The sequence below is a fragment of the Vigna umbellata genome, chromosome 1 (assembly GCF_029865625.1).
Source record: "Vigna umbellata cultivar VRB3 chromosome 1, Vumbellata_1.0, whole genome shotgun sequence".
Lineage (NCBI taxonomy): Eukaryota > Viridiplantae > Streptophyta > Magnoliopsida > Fabales > Fabaceae > Vigna > Vigna umbellata.
This window is the reverse complement of record NC_142165.1, coordinates 103851741-103868558: the sequence shown is the minus strand read 5'-3', so window position 1 is coordinate 103868558 and position 16818 is coordinate 103851741. Positions and strand designations below refer to the sequence as shown.

The 16818-nt window shown below is 31.7% G+C and overlaps 2 protein-coding genes across 3 annotated transcripts; one reads left to right on the top strand and one right to left on the bottom strand.

Annotated features, from left to right (window-relative positions):
- Positions 1 to 1536: 1536 nt before the first annotated feature.
- Positions 1537 to 6224, top strand: LOC124825725 (nitrate regulatory gene2 protein-like). Of its 2 annotated transcripts, none has more exons than XM_047298412.2 (5): positions 1537 to 1645; positions 2394 to 3519; positions 3881 to 4092; positions 4646 to 4869; positions 5246 to 6224. In XM_047298412.2, the coding sequence occupies exons 2-5, from the start codon at positions 2412 to 2414 to the stop codon at positions 5940 to 5942; spliced, it is 2241 nt and encodes a 746-aa protein (XP_047154368.1). In that variant the 5' UTR covers positions 1537 to 1645; positions 2394 to 2411; the 3' UTR covers positions 5943 to 6224. The 2 variants fall into 2 exon arrangements, with proteins under 2 accessions (XP_047154368.1, XP_047154370.1); XM_047298414.2 differs by lacking the exon at positions 1537 to 1645 and adding an exon at positions 1650 to 1785.
- Positions 6225 to 9039: 2815 nt separating this feature from the next.
- Positions 9040 to 13119, bottom strand: LOC124825727 (mitochondrial outer membrane import complex protein METAXIN-like). The gene is made up of 6 exons (XM_047298419.2): positions 12916 to 13119; positions 12466 to 12803; positions 11990 to 12066; positions 11775 to 11835; positions 10693 to 10849; positions 9040 to 9540 (listed from the first exon to the last, which is right to left on the bottom strand). Exons 1-6 carry the CDS (start codon positions 13058 to 13060, stop codon positions 9359 to 9361), a joined length of 960 nt encoding a protein of 319 aa, XP_047154375.1. The 5' UTR covers positions 13061 to 13119; the 3' UTR covers positions 9040 to 9358.
- Between the last annotated feature and the right edge of the window lie 3699 nt (positions 13120 to 16818).

The following is a 16818-nucleotide window of genomic DNA, read 5'->3' as shown; positions in this document are numbered from 1 at the left end:
TAAAATAAAACAAAGAAAAGATTATATTGCTATTTGAAATAAAGTTAACAATTAATAGTAATGATTCAATGCGTGCAAACGTATAGGTCTAGAAAATGCACTTGGTAAAGATTGTATTAGATTGTTTTTTACATGTGATTGTGTGCATATAAATGTGTAACACATGTTGGAGAAAAAATATGTCAGATATTTGTTGTCTCTTTTAATATCTATATAAAGTTATAGACCTAAATGTTTTGTAACTAATTTCAAATTGTTAATTAGTACTGCAGTAGTTTTTATTTATTTTAGGCATTAAAACATTGAACTATTTTTTAAATTAATACAAAAGTTATAGATAATTGTTTTAGTTTCCAAACGAATTGTCTTTAAAATTTACAAAAGTCATAAAATTATAATTGTTGGAAATCCCACGTCGACTAGAGATAAGACCAATTCATAATTTATAAGTGGGTGCAAACCTCGCCCCACAAGTTAGTTTTATGGGATTGAGTTAGGCTTAAAGTTCACTTCTAAGATGGTATCAGAACCATGATTAGAGCCTATCCTAGCTATCAGGTGCTATGAGACCATCCATTAAAAATGTCTAATCCCATACTCATTTAAAAGTGGGTGCAAACCTCACACTAGTTTATAGTTTACATTTTTTGTTTATTTTTACGTTTTACCTTAACGTTGTTTGTATTTCACTTTATAAAAATTTTAATCAAACTTTATATTGTAGCTAAGAAATTATTTATTTTAATTTTATTTTGAACAATCATTTTAAAGTAATTATTTTAAAGTCTTAATATAAGTTATGAGTATATTTGGCTCGCACAACATAAGAATAGGATTTTTATTTTACCTTTCAATCACATTCAATTATAAATGTTTTATCTGGAATATCTTTGTATGAATTTAATTTTACTTTATTCATAAAAATATCAATAGATTTATTTATACAAAAATCAAGTTATTCTTATTATTTGTCATTTTTTATTTATTTTATGAAAAATATTCTTTGCAAATTTAATTACAAATTGTCATTTACTATTTTTTTCTTCTAAAATTTGACACATCAATCAACATAGTTATAATTCAACGAGTTAAACCACATTGACATAATTTCTTTTTAAACATGACTCTTTCATGGTTTGAAATTATTATTTTTTAATTTGGTCAGGCTCACTAGGTCATTGTTTTGAGTTCTACTAATTTATTTTAACACTAGAAATTTTAAAAATTATATTTAAGTTAAAAGTGATCGAAACCAAAAATTTAAAAATCTTAAAAACTAAAAGTCATTATAAACTGAACATTAATTATAATTTAAAAATATTTGAAACCTACAACTATAGTATATTTGTCTTTGATTTAAAATAACTGAAATTCAATTCAAAAGATAAGCAGAGTAGAGTTTTTTTCCCATTTCTATTGACATTTCCCATTTGTGGCAGTGAAGAAATTAAATACAACACGAAGGGCAGTGCACTTAGGTGTCACCTTTTCAGTCATTGCCCTTTAAACTGTTTCTTTTTGTGTTCCCCACACAATACTGTTTCTCTCTCTCATTCTAGTTCTGCATGTTTTGACCGTTGTTTTCTCAACGTCTCTCTCTCCCTCTCTCTCTCTCCCACACAGAGTTCAACGTCTCCATTGTGAGGTATGCTCCTCAGTTCAATGCTTCACACTGTTCATCTCTACACTTAATCAAACCCTCCTTAGCATTTTTTTGGTTCTGCATTTCTCAACTCTTCACAGCAAGAGAGTGAGTGAAGCTGCATTCAGTTTTTGGTGAAATTGGTACCTTCCATCTCTGGTGTCATATTTTCTCGTTGCAGATGTTCTTGACACCGTTTCTGCAATTTCCGTAATAGTATTTATGTAAATCTTTAACACCATTGTTTGCCCCCTAGTTTGTGATCTGAATAAGGTTTTTCCTCCTCTTCAGATGATTGAGGATTGTTTTAATGTCCACCCTTTATTAATTTCACTTCAAGACGTGTTTATGTTGAAAATATAGGGTGTTTATTTCTCACCTTTGCCCAAAACAAAGGTTCCCAAATAAAAAGTTCTATGCTTTATTATTGTCTCGGCATTGTGTCCAACGGAAAGCATAGAGGAATCTCCATTACTTGTTTCAATTGCTCAAATCTATATTTACATTGCTTGCCCTATTTAGTCTTGATAGCAAAGAAAAGCATCTAACTTTATTTACCCTGATGCATTTCTTTTGGTTATAATAATGTTGAATTTACTTTCTTATTGTTTTTTTTCACTCCAATTCAATTTTTATGGCATTCGATGTATATGTTGAATTTTCCTGTTTCTGTGGACAGATTTGCGACAGATAAAAATATAAATCCTTTGATATTCATATTCATTTTAACGCAATCCTGATATATTCATAGGAAAGGCATAGAGAAGAGATGGGATGTTCTCAATCAAGGTTGGATGATGAAGAGGCAGTCAAGCTTTGCAAAGATAGAAAACGTTTCATCAAACAGGCTGTTGAGCAAAGAGCTCAATTTGCTACTGAGCATGTGGCATACATTCAGTGTCTGAAAAGGGTTTCAGCAGCACTGCTAGATTACTTTGAAGGCGATGAGTCGCACCATTTGCCGTTAGATTCATTCATAAGCCCACCTTCCACACCTGTGAAGAAAACCAGTCCTCTTAGCTTCATTCCCTTATCATCAAAATCCTTCAGCCCAACAACAATTGATTTTGATCCCAAATCAACTTTGAAGGTGAATTACTTAAGGCCGGGTGGTACTCCAGCAATTTCAGTTGAGGAAAGGCCTCAGTCGCCGGAAGTGGTTCGGATCGAAACATATTATCCAATGCACCAGTTTGGCATTGATGGTTTCTTTCCTATGCAATCCCCACCTGTGAATTCCTCAATTTTTGCTTATTCTCCCAATAATAGGCCTAATATCCCTCCTACTTCACCTCAATCTTCCCAATGGGAATCATTTTGGAACCCTTTTTCAGCATTGGACTATTATGGTTACCCCAACCAAAGTAGTTTTGGCCAGACTGGGATGGATAATGAGATCGGAGGACTGAGGCAGGTCCGAGAAGAAGAAGGAATACCAGACCTGGAACAAGATGGAACTGAACAAGAGGATTTTGATGAAAAGGGAAATGTAGCAGAAGTAAGAGGCAAAATTGATGTAAACTCGTCTAAAGAACAAGTCACGGTTGAAGATGTTGATGAACACAAGGAGGAAGTGGAGGGAACGGCTGTTGAAACTGGAACTGTGAATGAAGTCACAGAACAAGCCAATGGCGGTGAATGTTTACAAGTATCTAAAGCTCAAACTGCTGGTCAGGAAATGGAAACTGGTAATCAAGAAGCCAAGGAAGACACTCCTGGTTTTACTGTTTATGTAAACCAAAGACCAACAAGCATGGCTGAAGTGATAAGGGATCTTCAAGCTCAATTCACAACAATCTGCAATGCGGCTAATGATGTCTCCGCATTGTTAGAGGCCAAGAAAACTCAGAATTTGGCAGCACCAAATGAACTGTCAGGTTTGATGGAAGTATTCAATTTATATTTTGACTTTGTTTCAAGTATTATTGTTATGGCATGCTCCATTTCGGTATTCTGGTTTGTATGTCGAGCCTCAAGTTTCAAGAATAACTTTCATATTTGCTCTGTTATGTTGTAGGAACCAAATATTTGGCAATGCTTGAGAACATTAATAACGTTTGATTTCTCAAGCTTGCAATTTTCTTTTCATTTCCCATTTCAAAAGTCAATCTACCATAATATAGAAAATGTATTTGCCTTGCGTAGAAAAAAAATGTTACTTGTTTCCAAGTTTTCATTCGCTCATACCTATTTGGGAAATTTTCAAGAATATAAATTTGACTTATTTTCCTTTTGCAGCATCAAAAATGTTGAACCCAATAGCACTGTTCCGCTCAGCTTCCTTACGAACATCCTCATCAAGAATTTTAGCGAATTCTTCAGACACTACGGATGAGGATTTCGAAGGCACCGATGATCCATCCGAGGAAGATTGTTTGTTTTCTGTTAGTCATCAGTCAACGTTAGACAGGTTATATGCGTGGGAGAAGAAACTCTACGAGGAAGTCAGGGTATATTACTGAATTTTTCATTTATTACTTAAACATCTATCCTTGAACTATTATTAAACCCATATTCATTGTAAAATTATTTCAATAAAATTCTCAGATGACATGCTTTGGTAAAGATAATTGGTGCTTGAAATATAGCCTGTTAAAACTAATAACTCCTCCATCTGGTCGTCAATACAAATTTTCTAAACCTTTTACTGGCCATTGTTCAATTATCACTAAGCTGCTATGTAGAGAATCGTTTGGGTATGAAACAATAAGTATTCACTCATAATTTTTGTCAATCCATCTATAAACATTACATTTAAATAAGATTTCAAAGTACTTATTTAATGCCTCTAATTGACAAGTATACATTTTCCTATAGATGTTTAATAGGTATTTGAAAAGAAATCACAGTGGAGGCCTTTAATTTATTTAATTCAATAATTTTTTTCAATCTCTCATTTAGTTGAATTTTTTAGATGATTATTGTTAAAGGTCATGTTGCTTATGATTGTATACAATTTTATAATGGGAAACTTAATGCTATGCTCACTTTCTTCTCCAATAGTCTGGAGAACGTGTTCGAATTGCATATGAAAAAAAATGTCAGCAACTCAGGAATCATGATGTAAATGGAGAGGAACCCTCTTCCATTGATAAAACAAGGGCAGCCATTAGAGATCTACATACCCAGATAACAGTTTCAATACACTCAGTTGAATCTATTTCCAGGAGAATTGAAACTCTAAGGGATGAGGAGTTGCATCCCCAGCTGTTTGAACTGGTGCAAGGGTACGTATAAAACTCACTTCTGCCACAATTCAAAGGATTTTCACTGTGAATATTCCAATTTGTCCTGTATGTTCATTCTCTATGCTAATAATGCTAGTCTTTGTCTGGTAATAGTACAGTTAGTTAGAATTAAAAAGTTCTACTTATAATTAATTTTACGATACTCTGTATATTAGAGCTCTCAAGTTTACCGAGCATGTACTTAACTTTGTCTATGCAGTAGTAGGCCATAAGATTATATATCCATTTTTATGTAAAAACTTCGATCACGGGCTCGTATGGCTATGTATACAAGAACGCTTTTTGTGCAACGTATCAAATGCATGTAATTACAAATAAAGTATCTTGTATGCTGATTTAACGTACAAACTAACAGGCTTGCCAAGATGTGGAAAGTGATGGCAGAATGCCATCAGGCACAGCAGAGAACCTTAGATGAAGCCAAGATTCTTCTTGTTGACACTGATGCGAGAAAACAGTGTGCCAAATCACTAACTGATCGACAAAGGCTTGCTCGTTCTGTCTCCAGTCTTGAAACTGAACTGAGACATTGGCGAAACACCTTTGCATCGTGGATCAGTTCTCAAAGATCATATATCCATGGTCTAACTGGCTGGCTTCTAAGGTGTGTGAGATGTGAGCATGATCCATCAAAGCTAGCATGCTCTCCTCGTAGGTCTAGTAGCACTCATCCATTATTTGGACTTTGTGTTCAGTGGTCAAGGCGTCTAGATGTCCTTCAAGAAACTGCAGTACTTGATGGCATAGACTATTTTGCAGCAGGAATAGGGTCCTTCTATGTACAACAATCAAGAGAAGAAACTCGAAGAAATCAAGTTGGATCAAAAGAACACGATGAGAATATGAAAATGGTGGAAGTTTGTCATGTTGAAGAAGTGATGAGTACTGAGAAATTGGCTGAAGTTGCTATTGAGGTGCTCTGTGCTGGTATGTCAACTGCTATGAGCTCAATGGCAGAGCTTTCTGTTGATTATGCTGAGGGATACAATGAAATTGTTAAGAAATGGGAGAATGTGAACTTGCAGCAGATTTCTTGTGGAACTGATACATAGATATAGATAGAGGTGGCTTACATTTTTTTATTCATTTAAATAGTTTAGCAAGGGGTTTCAGTGGAAGGATGAATTTAGATGAAAGGAAAAGGGGAGGGAAAAATTTTATGCCAATCTCTCACCACTGTTAGACAATTTTTGTAGTTTGGAGAGGGGAATGAGAATTTTCAATGTAATGCTCAAGATCGACCCTCTTTTTTTTAAGATTTTAAGAACATTTTGAAGTTCTCTAATTTGGGGATCTTAAATACTCAAACAAGAGAGGAAAGTTATTATAGTTAAGTTCGTTTGCTTTCCTACTTTTGGTTTTAAAAAACAGTTTTCTAAACTAGTTTCACATTGTAGATTTAGTTTCTCTTAAGCGAAGTTGTAATTTAAAGTATTATAAAAGGGAATCTGAATAATAAGTTCGAATGCTAACTAAGTTAGTATCCACTGAATATGTCTTCTTAAACTCAATTCATACGGAACTCAATCCAGGAATGTCTGGATTTGGTGTTGTTATTAGGGGATTTAAACTCTCTTTAGGTTGTTGAATATGTTGGTCCTTGAAGTATTACTACTAACCCACATGCAGACATCAAAGCAATTTATCATGAACGGTGTTTAGAGGTTTAGAGGTTTAGAGGTTTAGAGGTTTATGACAATTGATTTGTTAATTTGACTCCTCTGTCTTTGTATTTCATCTTAAAAGGTGTTTTCGATCACTCACCCTAGTGCAGTTTTTTGTTAGAAGTATAATATCGTTTCTGCATATACAGAGACTGAGGTCTCTTTTTTTCTACATAACGCTAAAGCAATTTCATATTTGGTTAGAAGGGAGTGAAATCCCTTGTTTCTCTGCAATATCTGCAAAGTCATTGTTTTGCAGATTCTATATAGAGTTACTATTGCGATATCTCATTAGCTGTCGGGCTTATGCTGTTTTCATTTCTCATTTAAAGAAAAAGTTTATTCGTATCAGTTTTGATCCAATGACTCACCAACCCTGACTTTGTTTCCGGCTTTCTGGATTTGGCTGATCTAGTTATGGAAATTCCAGTTCTGCTGGTTATAATAACTCCGATCTAGCCATGAAAACTTCAGTGAAATAGGAAGGTTTGGAGGACCAAAGTCTAACAATTTTGACAATCCTAGTTCAAGTTGATCAAGAGGAAGTTTCAGTGGTCTTTGGAGATGGTGAAGGCTACTAAAAGAAGATGATGGGAATCTTGCAGAACGAGAAATACATGGAGATGGAGAAGGAAGTGCACATATTAAGAAGGCGACATGTAAAAGGAGTGGATTAAACACGTCAATGAAATATATTCTAGTTCATCAAAACTTCATGGCATTTAAGTCAAATTAACATAAATGACTTATTTATTATATATTTAAAAAGAAGATCTACTTAAAATTACTTAAAGTCTGAAAACTGAATTGAGATTCTAAAAACTTTAACCATTAACAAAAGATACAACCCAAAAGTTGAAAATTCAACACTTAAACGAGCATACAAAGTGGACTTCGGGTCATAATAACGAAGAGTAACAAAGAGCGTTAGCAATACTTTCTTTCAGACACATGTACACAAAATTGTGAATGCTGCTTTTGCATTTAAAACAGATCAAGTTCATCATTCATTTTTGCATAATCAATTAATAAAATTTGGTTTAATATCTATTTTGGTCCCTAGTTTTGTAGGGTTTGTTCAAAGTTGTCCTCTTTTTTTCAGAAGTTCACTAACATCCTATCTTTTGTAAAAGCGGTTCACTTTAGTCCTTTTTGCTTACGGCGTTAAAAAGGTTAACGGCAGAGTCCCAGCTGGCAAAAAGTTGATGACTTATTCACTTATTATTGACGTGGCACTGACACGTAATTTGAGGTGTACATTTTGAGAATAAAAATAAATGACGGGAAAATATTCAATGTCTGGTACTGGTGCAGCTCGATACGGTGAACCCGTAAACGGTGAAGTTCGCCTCCGCGCTCAACCTTGAATCCATGGTCAAGTCGAAGGCGTTGTTTTGATTCCCGCCGCTCCCATCAAAGGCGTTACGGAGCAGGCTTGTGTAGTTATTAGGGTTTGTAAAGTTTGTAAGTTATGTTGGTTCCTCTCCTATTCAATGCTCTCTGTAGTGGCAGGTGTGCAAACCATGTGAAGAGGTGTGCAAACCATGTGAAGAGGTGTGCAAACCATGTGAAGAACATAGTAAAAAAAGAAGAAGAAGAAAAAGAAGAAAGAAACGACATTATTCAATTTCCTCTTTCTTCAATATCAATCACACAATTTGCACAAAAAACCCTAGAATCCCAAATCAGGAAACTCCTAATATGCAAAAACCCAAATCTGCACAAAAAACCCTAGAATCCCAAATCAGGAAACTCCTAATATGCAAAAACCCAAATTGCAGCATGACTCCACCATCCTTTGCCCCATGTCTTCGAACAAACCACGCTGTTGAACTAACCACGATGTTGAACAAACCATGAACTCAATCTCAACACAAATTGAAAGCAGATTGTTGAACCCCAAATCGCTCCAATTCACCAATTGGTTTTATTCTAAAGGTACTTTCACGTCTTTAATCCCTAAATTTCACGCCCTAATTTTAACGCTCTGTTTTACATTTTCCACATGATTTTAATCCTAAACGTAATTAACACCTCAAATTTTGTGTCAGTGCCACGTCAATAATAAGTGAACAAGTCATCAACTTTTTTGCCAGCTGGGCAACTCTGCCGTTAATCTTTTTAACGCCGTAAGCAAAAAGGACTAACGTGAACCACTTTTGCAAAAGATAGGATGTTAGTGAACTTCTGAAAAAAAAGAGGACAACTTTGAATAAACCCTACAAAACTAGGGACCAAAATAGATATTAAACCATAAAATTTCAAGAGAAAATGAAGGAGAGAACAACAAAATTGTGCCTATTTTTATTGATAACAGATTATTATTGGTAATAGATTTTAATTTAATAAATTTTATCTCAACAAAATAAAAGAAAATAAATAAATAAATTTATTTGAAACGGGTAAATTTTAATTTTTTTTTTTCAAATTTCTATTTAGACCCACGAACCAATCTGTTTATTGTGGACCTTTAGAAAACAATACAAGCCTACGAAAGTATTTTTGATAATATTATCAAATCAATTGAACATGCGGATTTCACAAATCTAGCCTAATAAAAGAGCCGTACGCTTATCCACCCCTTGGCATCATTCATTTCCGACAACTCAATAGACAATGGCAACTTCCCATTATCAATCTGTTTAACACTCGTGTATACAACAATGGGCCTCATAACTAGAAAATTATACTGAATGGTAATTTTCCAATTTTGCATGCTAACAATGTAGGAGATACTTGTTTTATTAAGGTTGGTGGCAGCTTTGTCTTTGTCATTGAAGAAAGATATACGAACAAAGGCAATTTCATTCATCGTAATCAAGACCACCATCATCTAACTCCAGCTCAGCATCATCATACGTTGTCATTAGTGTGAGGAACACAACAACTGCAACCAACTGTGCTACCACAAAATATTTGGCCTTCCTTTTGAAGGTTTTCTCCTCCTGTGATTTCTCCTTTTTGGGTTTATTCTTAGGCTTCGAACCTAATTAAAAAAAATGACAAATCAAGCTTTTTGAAGAATAACAGGACATGAGAGTTTAAATTAGCAAATAGACATTTTCACATAATTATTAATTTACTGTATAATGATAATACATTTTTTTCCCATGATCTATATATGACCACATGATGAAATTTAAAAGGCAGACCAAGATATAGGAATTAGGAGACAATTACTAAGAGCCTTATTTTTAATTGAATTTTAGTTCCCATAAAAGAAACTTCATTCTCTTTGGGACGAAAACCAAAGAACTGTTCTTATAAAAAATAAAATTAAAATCGTTAATTTTACATTGACTAAAAATATATTTAAACTTTTTGTTTTATCACACAAGCACAAGATGAGGTAACATGGTCGCAAATCTAATCTAAGGAAACATCGGTCAAGTCAACCTCAATTGTTATTTTTTACACAGCGAACTGAACACCAATCTAGCCATATCATATGCAATGTTCTACGAGCAGTGATGAACGCATGTTTGAAATATAATTTAAAAATTAAACAATTATTTCTTCATTCAATGATGTAATAGATGTTTGAGTTAATTTATATATTATAAAATGAGAATAATTAACTTAGTATAGATCCAAGGGTGGAATTTATTTTATCATTAACATGAAATCATTACTTAAAAATAAAATTTGAATTTAATTTAAATATGTAACAATAACAGTAGATATAGAACATGGATTCAGTTAATTGATCGATGACACAACGGCATGGATTTGAAGGGAAAAGGAATTTACACAAGATTGGAACATAGCGTTTGTTTCACTCGAGTGTACCAGATTTTTATATAATAGTGAAAAGAAATAACAAGTTAGCAGGAAATTTCATCTTAAAAAACGCCGAAAGATTGACATTATTTTATTTGTTAATTTCACCTATCCCATAATTCTCGTGTCAATGGAAATCTATGAATTTCAGAATACTCCAACCCATGTATAGAATTTTGTTAATAACCTGGAAAACAGAGATGTTTTTTTATACTACCCCACCAATTAGAGAGAGGGAGAAGGATTCTGTTTTAGTTATCTATACCCCTTCCCCTCCATAAAAAGGTATGCCTCTCCAAGAAATCTCATCAAACAAAGCTGAAGTGTCAAATTACAAAGTCCATAACATATCATGTACCTGATTGACTTCTGGAAGCATATGATGATGAACCAGCATGAAATTGTGGAACAGAGGAAGGAGATGGAGCAGCTTCTAGAATCTCTGTTTGACGTTGTTGCACATACCTAACTAAATTAGCATGCTCTGAAAACTTGATTCGCAGAACTGAAGATTCCTGATGGTACAACAATGAAGGATGTGGGGCTTAAAGTTTTCTCAAAACAACTGTCTCTGAGTGATTCTAATAAGCAACCAGACTAAAAGGAAAAAGTAAAAAATTATATATCTGACCTTACTTAAGAAAGGCCAGGAATCTCATAGGTAGAAGAATGTAAGGAAACCTAGTACATAAGCTTACAAGGCTTTTGTGTCAAAGATTAGTTTATTGCCTAATATCGGATTAGGATTATAAAACATGTTTCTTCATAAGAAAACCAGGAATCCCAAATCTGCAATCTCTCATTTGCTCAGCCATCTCACTATAACAAGTCAAAGTTACAAGTTGTCCACCTAGTGCACTTCATTGCAATTATTATATTATTTCTAAGTCTATTGTTATACAAACTCCCATGCTTCTTACACCAAAGAGGTAAAGAGAAGTATTTATGATCACAAAGCCCCAAATACACCACATCACAGCATAAAACATCTCTTACTAGTAGTAGGTCTAACAAGAATGGTGAAATTGACGATGGCTGTTTATTTCCAAATATGGAACCGATTTTAGCCAGATTTAATACTCTTATTTTTAGGATAAAATCTTTTAAATATCGACTACAATTCCTTGAGAACAATCTTAGTCAATCGTCATTCAATCTGCCAAATGCATATAAACATTTACAAACACTTCATACTTTCATATCCCTCTTTCGCCTAACTATTAGACTAAAGTGCTACATTGCTTCTATAGAATGCCAAAAACATTTATTCTTATATTGAGAATCTAACCACATTTATGATAGTTTCAAAGTGTAAAACGTAACCTCCATAACAATCCTTGTCCAATTTAATTGGCCAGTATAAACCAAGCTGCCACTAGAGTATCCATAACCATCTCAAAACAAACAATAGAAACACTGTTAATTGATATTAATACTTACAGGTAAAGTTTGAAGAACAACTAGTCCATGCGCAAGAAAAATAGCATCTAAGCTTGATGGCCTGGATAAACCAAATAAAGCATATGAATACATCACCTGGAGGTGGAAGTTAATAAATTCTCTAAAAATGAAAAACAAACCAAAGTCTCCCCACAAAATGCTCTAACAAAATATAAGCTTACGACTTCATGTACAGCTCAGCCCGAGAAAATCACCTGTTTTCATGTAAGTAATTCTGTTCGCCTAAGTAAGTAGACAAGGCATCATATCCAGAGTTTGCTCTCTCGTAAATCTGTCCATCACTAATAACTAAGCATAGATGCCAAATTAAAGAGAAAATCACGCAAAATAATAAATCTGCTTACTAACATACACACACAAACGAAGGAAACCCTATACTTTGGGTCAAACATGATCAAGACCCTTATTCTGTCATATTGACGAATTACTTCCTCAAAATTTCATAAAAAAAAAACAATACATTTGGATTTAGTCCCTCTTACCTTTAAAATGTATTCTTATGGAGGAGAGGCCAAATCAACATTTTTTAAAGTTTAATGACCAAATTCATTGATATGAAACAATACGGACCATGATCATGTTTGGTCGGAAGTATAGAGACCAAAAACACAAATTTCCCAAATATGAAATTAACGAACGTAGTTACATAAGGAAAGAAAAATAAACTGACCTCTTCTTTCTTTACTTCAGCCTTGTCATTAGTAATCCCATGTTTCAGCTTTACCCAATGAGCTTTCTTCCAATATAGAATCTTCCCCAATGGCCATGGAAGATCAGAGTAATAGATGCTATAAGCAGAGGAACCTTCACCCCCTAACCAGAGTTCATAGGCAAGTGCATCAGCAAGCCAAGTGGTGAGAATTGCTTTGGTTGAAATCCACTCAGGGACTGTAGAAAACCCACTGTCCAAATCAACAACCCCAACATCTTTCTTCAAGCACTCAACGATACCCTCTCTCTCGTTGTTATAAGCCACACAGTCACCAAACTCAAAGTAGGGAATTTGATCTAAACAAAACAAAAAGTGCATAACCATAAGCAAACAGAGTAAAAAATGAATAAAAATATGAGATGGAAATGTGAAACCATAATCCTGAGAGAGATTACAAAAGGGGTTTACCGGTATGAGGGTTATTGAGGTGGAAATCCAAGTGGAAGGGAATTTTAGCGAATTTGAGATAGATATATGCAGAGAGACATTCAGGGCAACCAGTTGGGAGACCAAAACATGGCTTACGCACCACCAGAGTGTTAAATTCCGCCATACATCAAAATCAAATATTCCTCCGGGTTTAGCTTAGGGTTCATGTCCCTGCTTTTGTGTCTCATTTCTTTATTTCTTTTCATTTTCTTTTAAATGGGCCCGTTTTTGAAAACATGGGCCTGTTTTTAAAAAATGGATTTTGCTTTTGTTTTTCAATAAGTTGTAAAAACAAGAGACTTTACTTAAAATTAAATTTATAGATAATAAGAGTATTTTTTTTATGTGTGACTAACATAAAAAGTTATATTAGTCAGTTAAAATAGGTTTAATTATTTTCTTTGTCCCTGATTTAGGTGGAGGGTGTCAAGTTCATTTTTCTTTTTAAAAAAATTTTAATTTCGTCCAAACGTGATTTAAAAGTTTCAATTTTGTCCAAACATTGCCTCAATCAAGTCCCTCGGTTAAATACACAGAAACGACGTTCACTTTTTTCTCTCTTCTGTTAGTATTATCATGATGACATGAGGTTGATTGACAAATCATGTAAAAGACACAACCTTACCTGTCTCTTTTAACAAGTAATTTATGTTTTTTCTTGTAAACAACATTATGGATTAGAATAAATACTCAGAAGTGAAAAGAAAAAGATAAAATTGTTAACCAAAATAGCGAAAAGTTTAAAGTAAATAGATTTTTTATTTTATTTTTTTAATATTTGTGTATATCAACTAAAGGTATAATAGAATAAAAACACTATAATTTATTTTAAAAACAAAAATAAATAAATACATAACTATGACCACAAAAACCAAACCATTAGAAAAAGTTATATAATAAATTGAAAAAAAGTGCGTTGATTCATTCCCTCGTGATAACACAAACGAATTAATTTAAGTTACTGCGTTTTTTTTTAATTTAAAAATCAACTTTGTTATATCTTTTTGTGTTAAACATCATTTTAGATGAATAATCAATTTTTTTATATTATTTAATATATTTTAATTTAAATATTAATCTAAAATATCATTAAAAAATAATATGTTAGTTAAAAAATATATGTATTTATTATTTTTTAAGTTTAAAAACAAATTTTATCAAAACTTAATATATAAATAAATTTTAATTTCAAATCAAAATTTTACAAAAACAAAAACATATTTAACATATTTAATTTCAATTTCAAACAATCAATTTTTTATTAAGATTGTCTTTTAAAATGTATAAATAATTAAATAAAGGTGGGGGATTCGTCTTTTAAAATGTCTAACTAATTAAATAAAGTAATAAAATATATATTTAATTAAGGGGTTTGCTAACCCACGCCTGTTTTTCAGTTGGTACATTTTAGCAATGTGTTTTAGTAGACAAAAATAACCCTTATATATCATGGATTCTAAATTTTAAGGTTAAAGGTGTTTTAATAATTTTCATTCTCAAAACTAAAAAAAAAATCCTAAACCCTTACTCACCTCTCTCAAACATTTTCTCTGTCATCCCTACTATAACCCAATTCAAAAAATTAGAAACACTTGCCGTTAAACAATCTTACAAAAAAATGATCTTATAATGAGTTTTCATTTTATAATTTTTGTCTTATCTAATTTTATCCAATTTTCACAAGTATAAAGGAATTGATAATTGACCTGGAAAAAATCAGAAATACTCGCTCTTAAACAATTTCTTACAAAAAATGATTTTATAATCAGTTTTCATTTTATAATTTTTATCTTATCTAATTTTATCTAATTTTCACATGCATAATGACATAAAGGAATTGGTAATTGGCCTGAAAAAAAATCAAAAACACTCGTTGTTAAACAATTTCTTACAAAAAATATTTTATAATGAGTTTTCATTTTATAATTTTTGTCGTATATAATTTTATCTAATTTTTACAAGCATAATGACATCCGAAGGAATTGGTAATTGACCTAGAGGGTTTTTTTTAGAGATGGTGATTCAACATATGTAGATGATGAAATTAGAGAGGTTAGTGAAGATGATGAAATTGAAGAGAGCTTGAATGAACCTTTGCCTGAAGGTGAATATGTCAATGACTCGACTCTTTACAATTGCAAATTGTTTAACGACAAGTGTTTCTGATTTTTTCAATTGGGCTACAGTTTCTGATTTTTTCAATTGGGGCTACAGTAGGGATAATAGAGAAAAGGTTGGAGTGGGAGCGATGAAAGAGAAAGAGTTGAGAGGAATCAGAGAGATGAGTAAGGGTTTCGGGATTTTTTTTTTTAGTTTTGAAAATAAAAATTATTAAAATACCCTTAACCTTAAAACTTAAAATCCAATGATAAATGATATATAAAAGTATTTTCTACTAAAATCCGGTACACATTGCTATAATGTACCAACTGAAAAATATGCATGTTAGCAAACCCCTTTCATTAAATATGCTAACTTTAGACTTATAAAACATTATTAACAGTGAAGAAAATCTTTCAGTGGATTCACGTGAGGTAGAACTTTTAAGAAAATCAAATTAAGCCAAAAAAAAGTCTTCAACCATTAATTTCAATTCTAATTGCATAAAATCTAACTTCACCGATTCATCGAAAATAATTTTGGAAATACTGACCTTGATATAATTATAAAATAAATTGAATGGGTCGAATTCCTGTATAATTGAATGATTATTATATGTAGTAGTGACAAAACATATTATCCAATGATATTATAATATATTTCAAATTTATTACTTAGGCTGAGTTTAACATACATAAATTTTAAAATATAGAAAAGTATACAGACGAGACAAATTTTACTAATTTTGGATAAAATTGACACTTTTAAAACCACATGTGAATAAAATAATAACTTTTTTAAAAATATGAGACAAGTTTGAGACACTTCAACCAAATTAGGAACAAACCAAACAATTAAGCCTTAAAAACAACAGCAACCACTTATAAAAATAAACAAATTTAATATTCAATTCAATCCATAATATTTTTTTTTCTAACATGTTATAATTAAATGATGATGTATTTTCTTTACACTTTGACTGAATATATGTGTTTCCGTTATAAAATTGGAATTATTCGATAATTTTTTAAAAAATAGCAATTATTTTTAACCGTTTTTACGAAGAAAAAACATAAAATATTTTAGAAAATAAATAAAATCTAATAAGTCATTTAAATCAAGCACAATAGATATCCATAAAAAAATTAAGAGAGCAATATAAATTAAATTAAATTTTCCATGCATATAGACTGTCACTTAACCTTTTCTTTAATTTTTATACAATTATTTAAAACAATTAAAAAAAATAAAATTATACAAAAAAACAAATATATTTCTCTATAAGTTAAAGTTGTTTTTTAGATAAGTTATTTATACCTTTGTTTCATATTAACTTATTTAAAATATAATTCTTAATTATGCATAAACTAATTGTGATGAAGGAATTTATTTTATTTTCACATAAGTTTGTTAAACAAGTATTTAAGTAATAACATTTTATGAATGTTTAAATAGTAATATAAATAATTATTCTAATTTTTTTAAAAGAAAAACTAAACTGATATAGATTTTACTGGTTGATAATCAGGTTCAGATGATTTTCAAGTCGAGAATAAAGTTGAACAAGTATTTATTTTGATATAACTTAAAAGTATAAAAACAAAACTTTTAAAATGCATAAATTAAATTGTAATTTATAATAAATGATTTAAATTACATTACGAGATGATTTTAAATTACTTTTAATAAAAAAATTATTCAAAATTTAATTTAAAGGTAAAGATGAAAAAAGTGTTAAAAGAAATTAAAAGATAAAAGATGAAATATAAAAATAAAAATAAG

Coding starts and splice junctions, on each gene's coding strand:
- LOC124825725 (XM_047298412.2), top strand. CDS start 2,412: ATGGGATGTTCTCAATCAAGGTTGGATGATGAAGAGGCAGTCAAGCTT. Junction 3,520..3,880: donor AGCACCAAATGAACTGTCAG/GTTTGATGGAAG, acceptor TTCCTTTTGCAG/CATCAAAAATGTTGAACCCA. Junction 4,870..5,245: donor CTGTTTGAACTGGTGCAAGG/GTACGTATAAAA, acceptor ACAAACTAACAG/GCTTGCCAAGATGTGGAAAG.
- LOC124825727 (XM_047298419.2), bottom strand. CDS start 13,060: ATGGCGGAATTTAACACTCTGGTGGTGCGTAAGCCATGTTTTGGTCTC. Junction 12,067..12,465: donor CTGAAGTAAAGAAAGAAGAG/GTCAGTTTATTT, acceptor AGTGATGGACAG/ATTTACGAGAGAGCAAACTC. Junction 9,541..10,692: donor TGCTTCCAGAAGTCAATCAG/GTACATGATATG, acceptor TTTTTTAATTAG/GTTCGAAGCCTAAGAATAAA.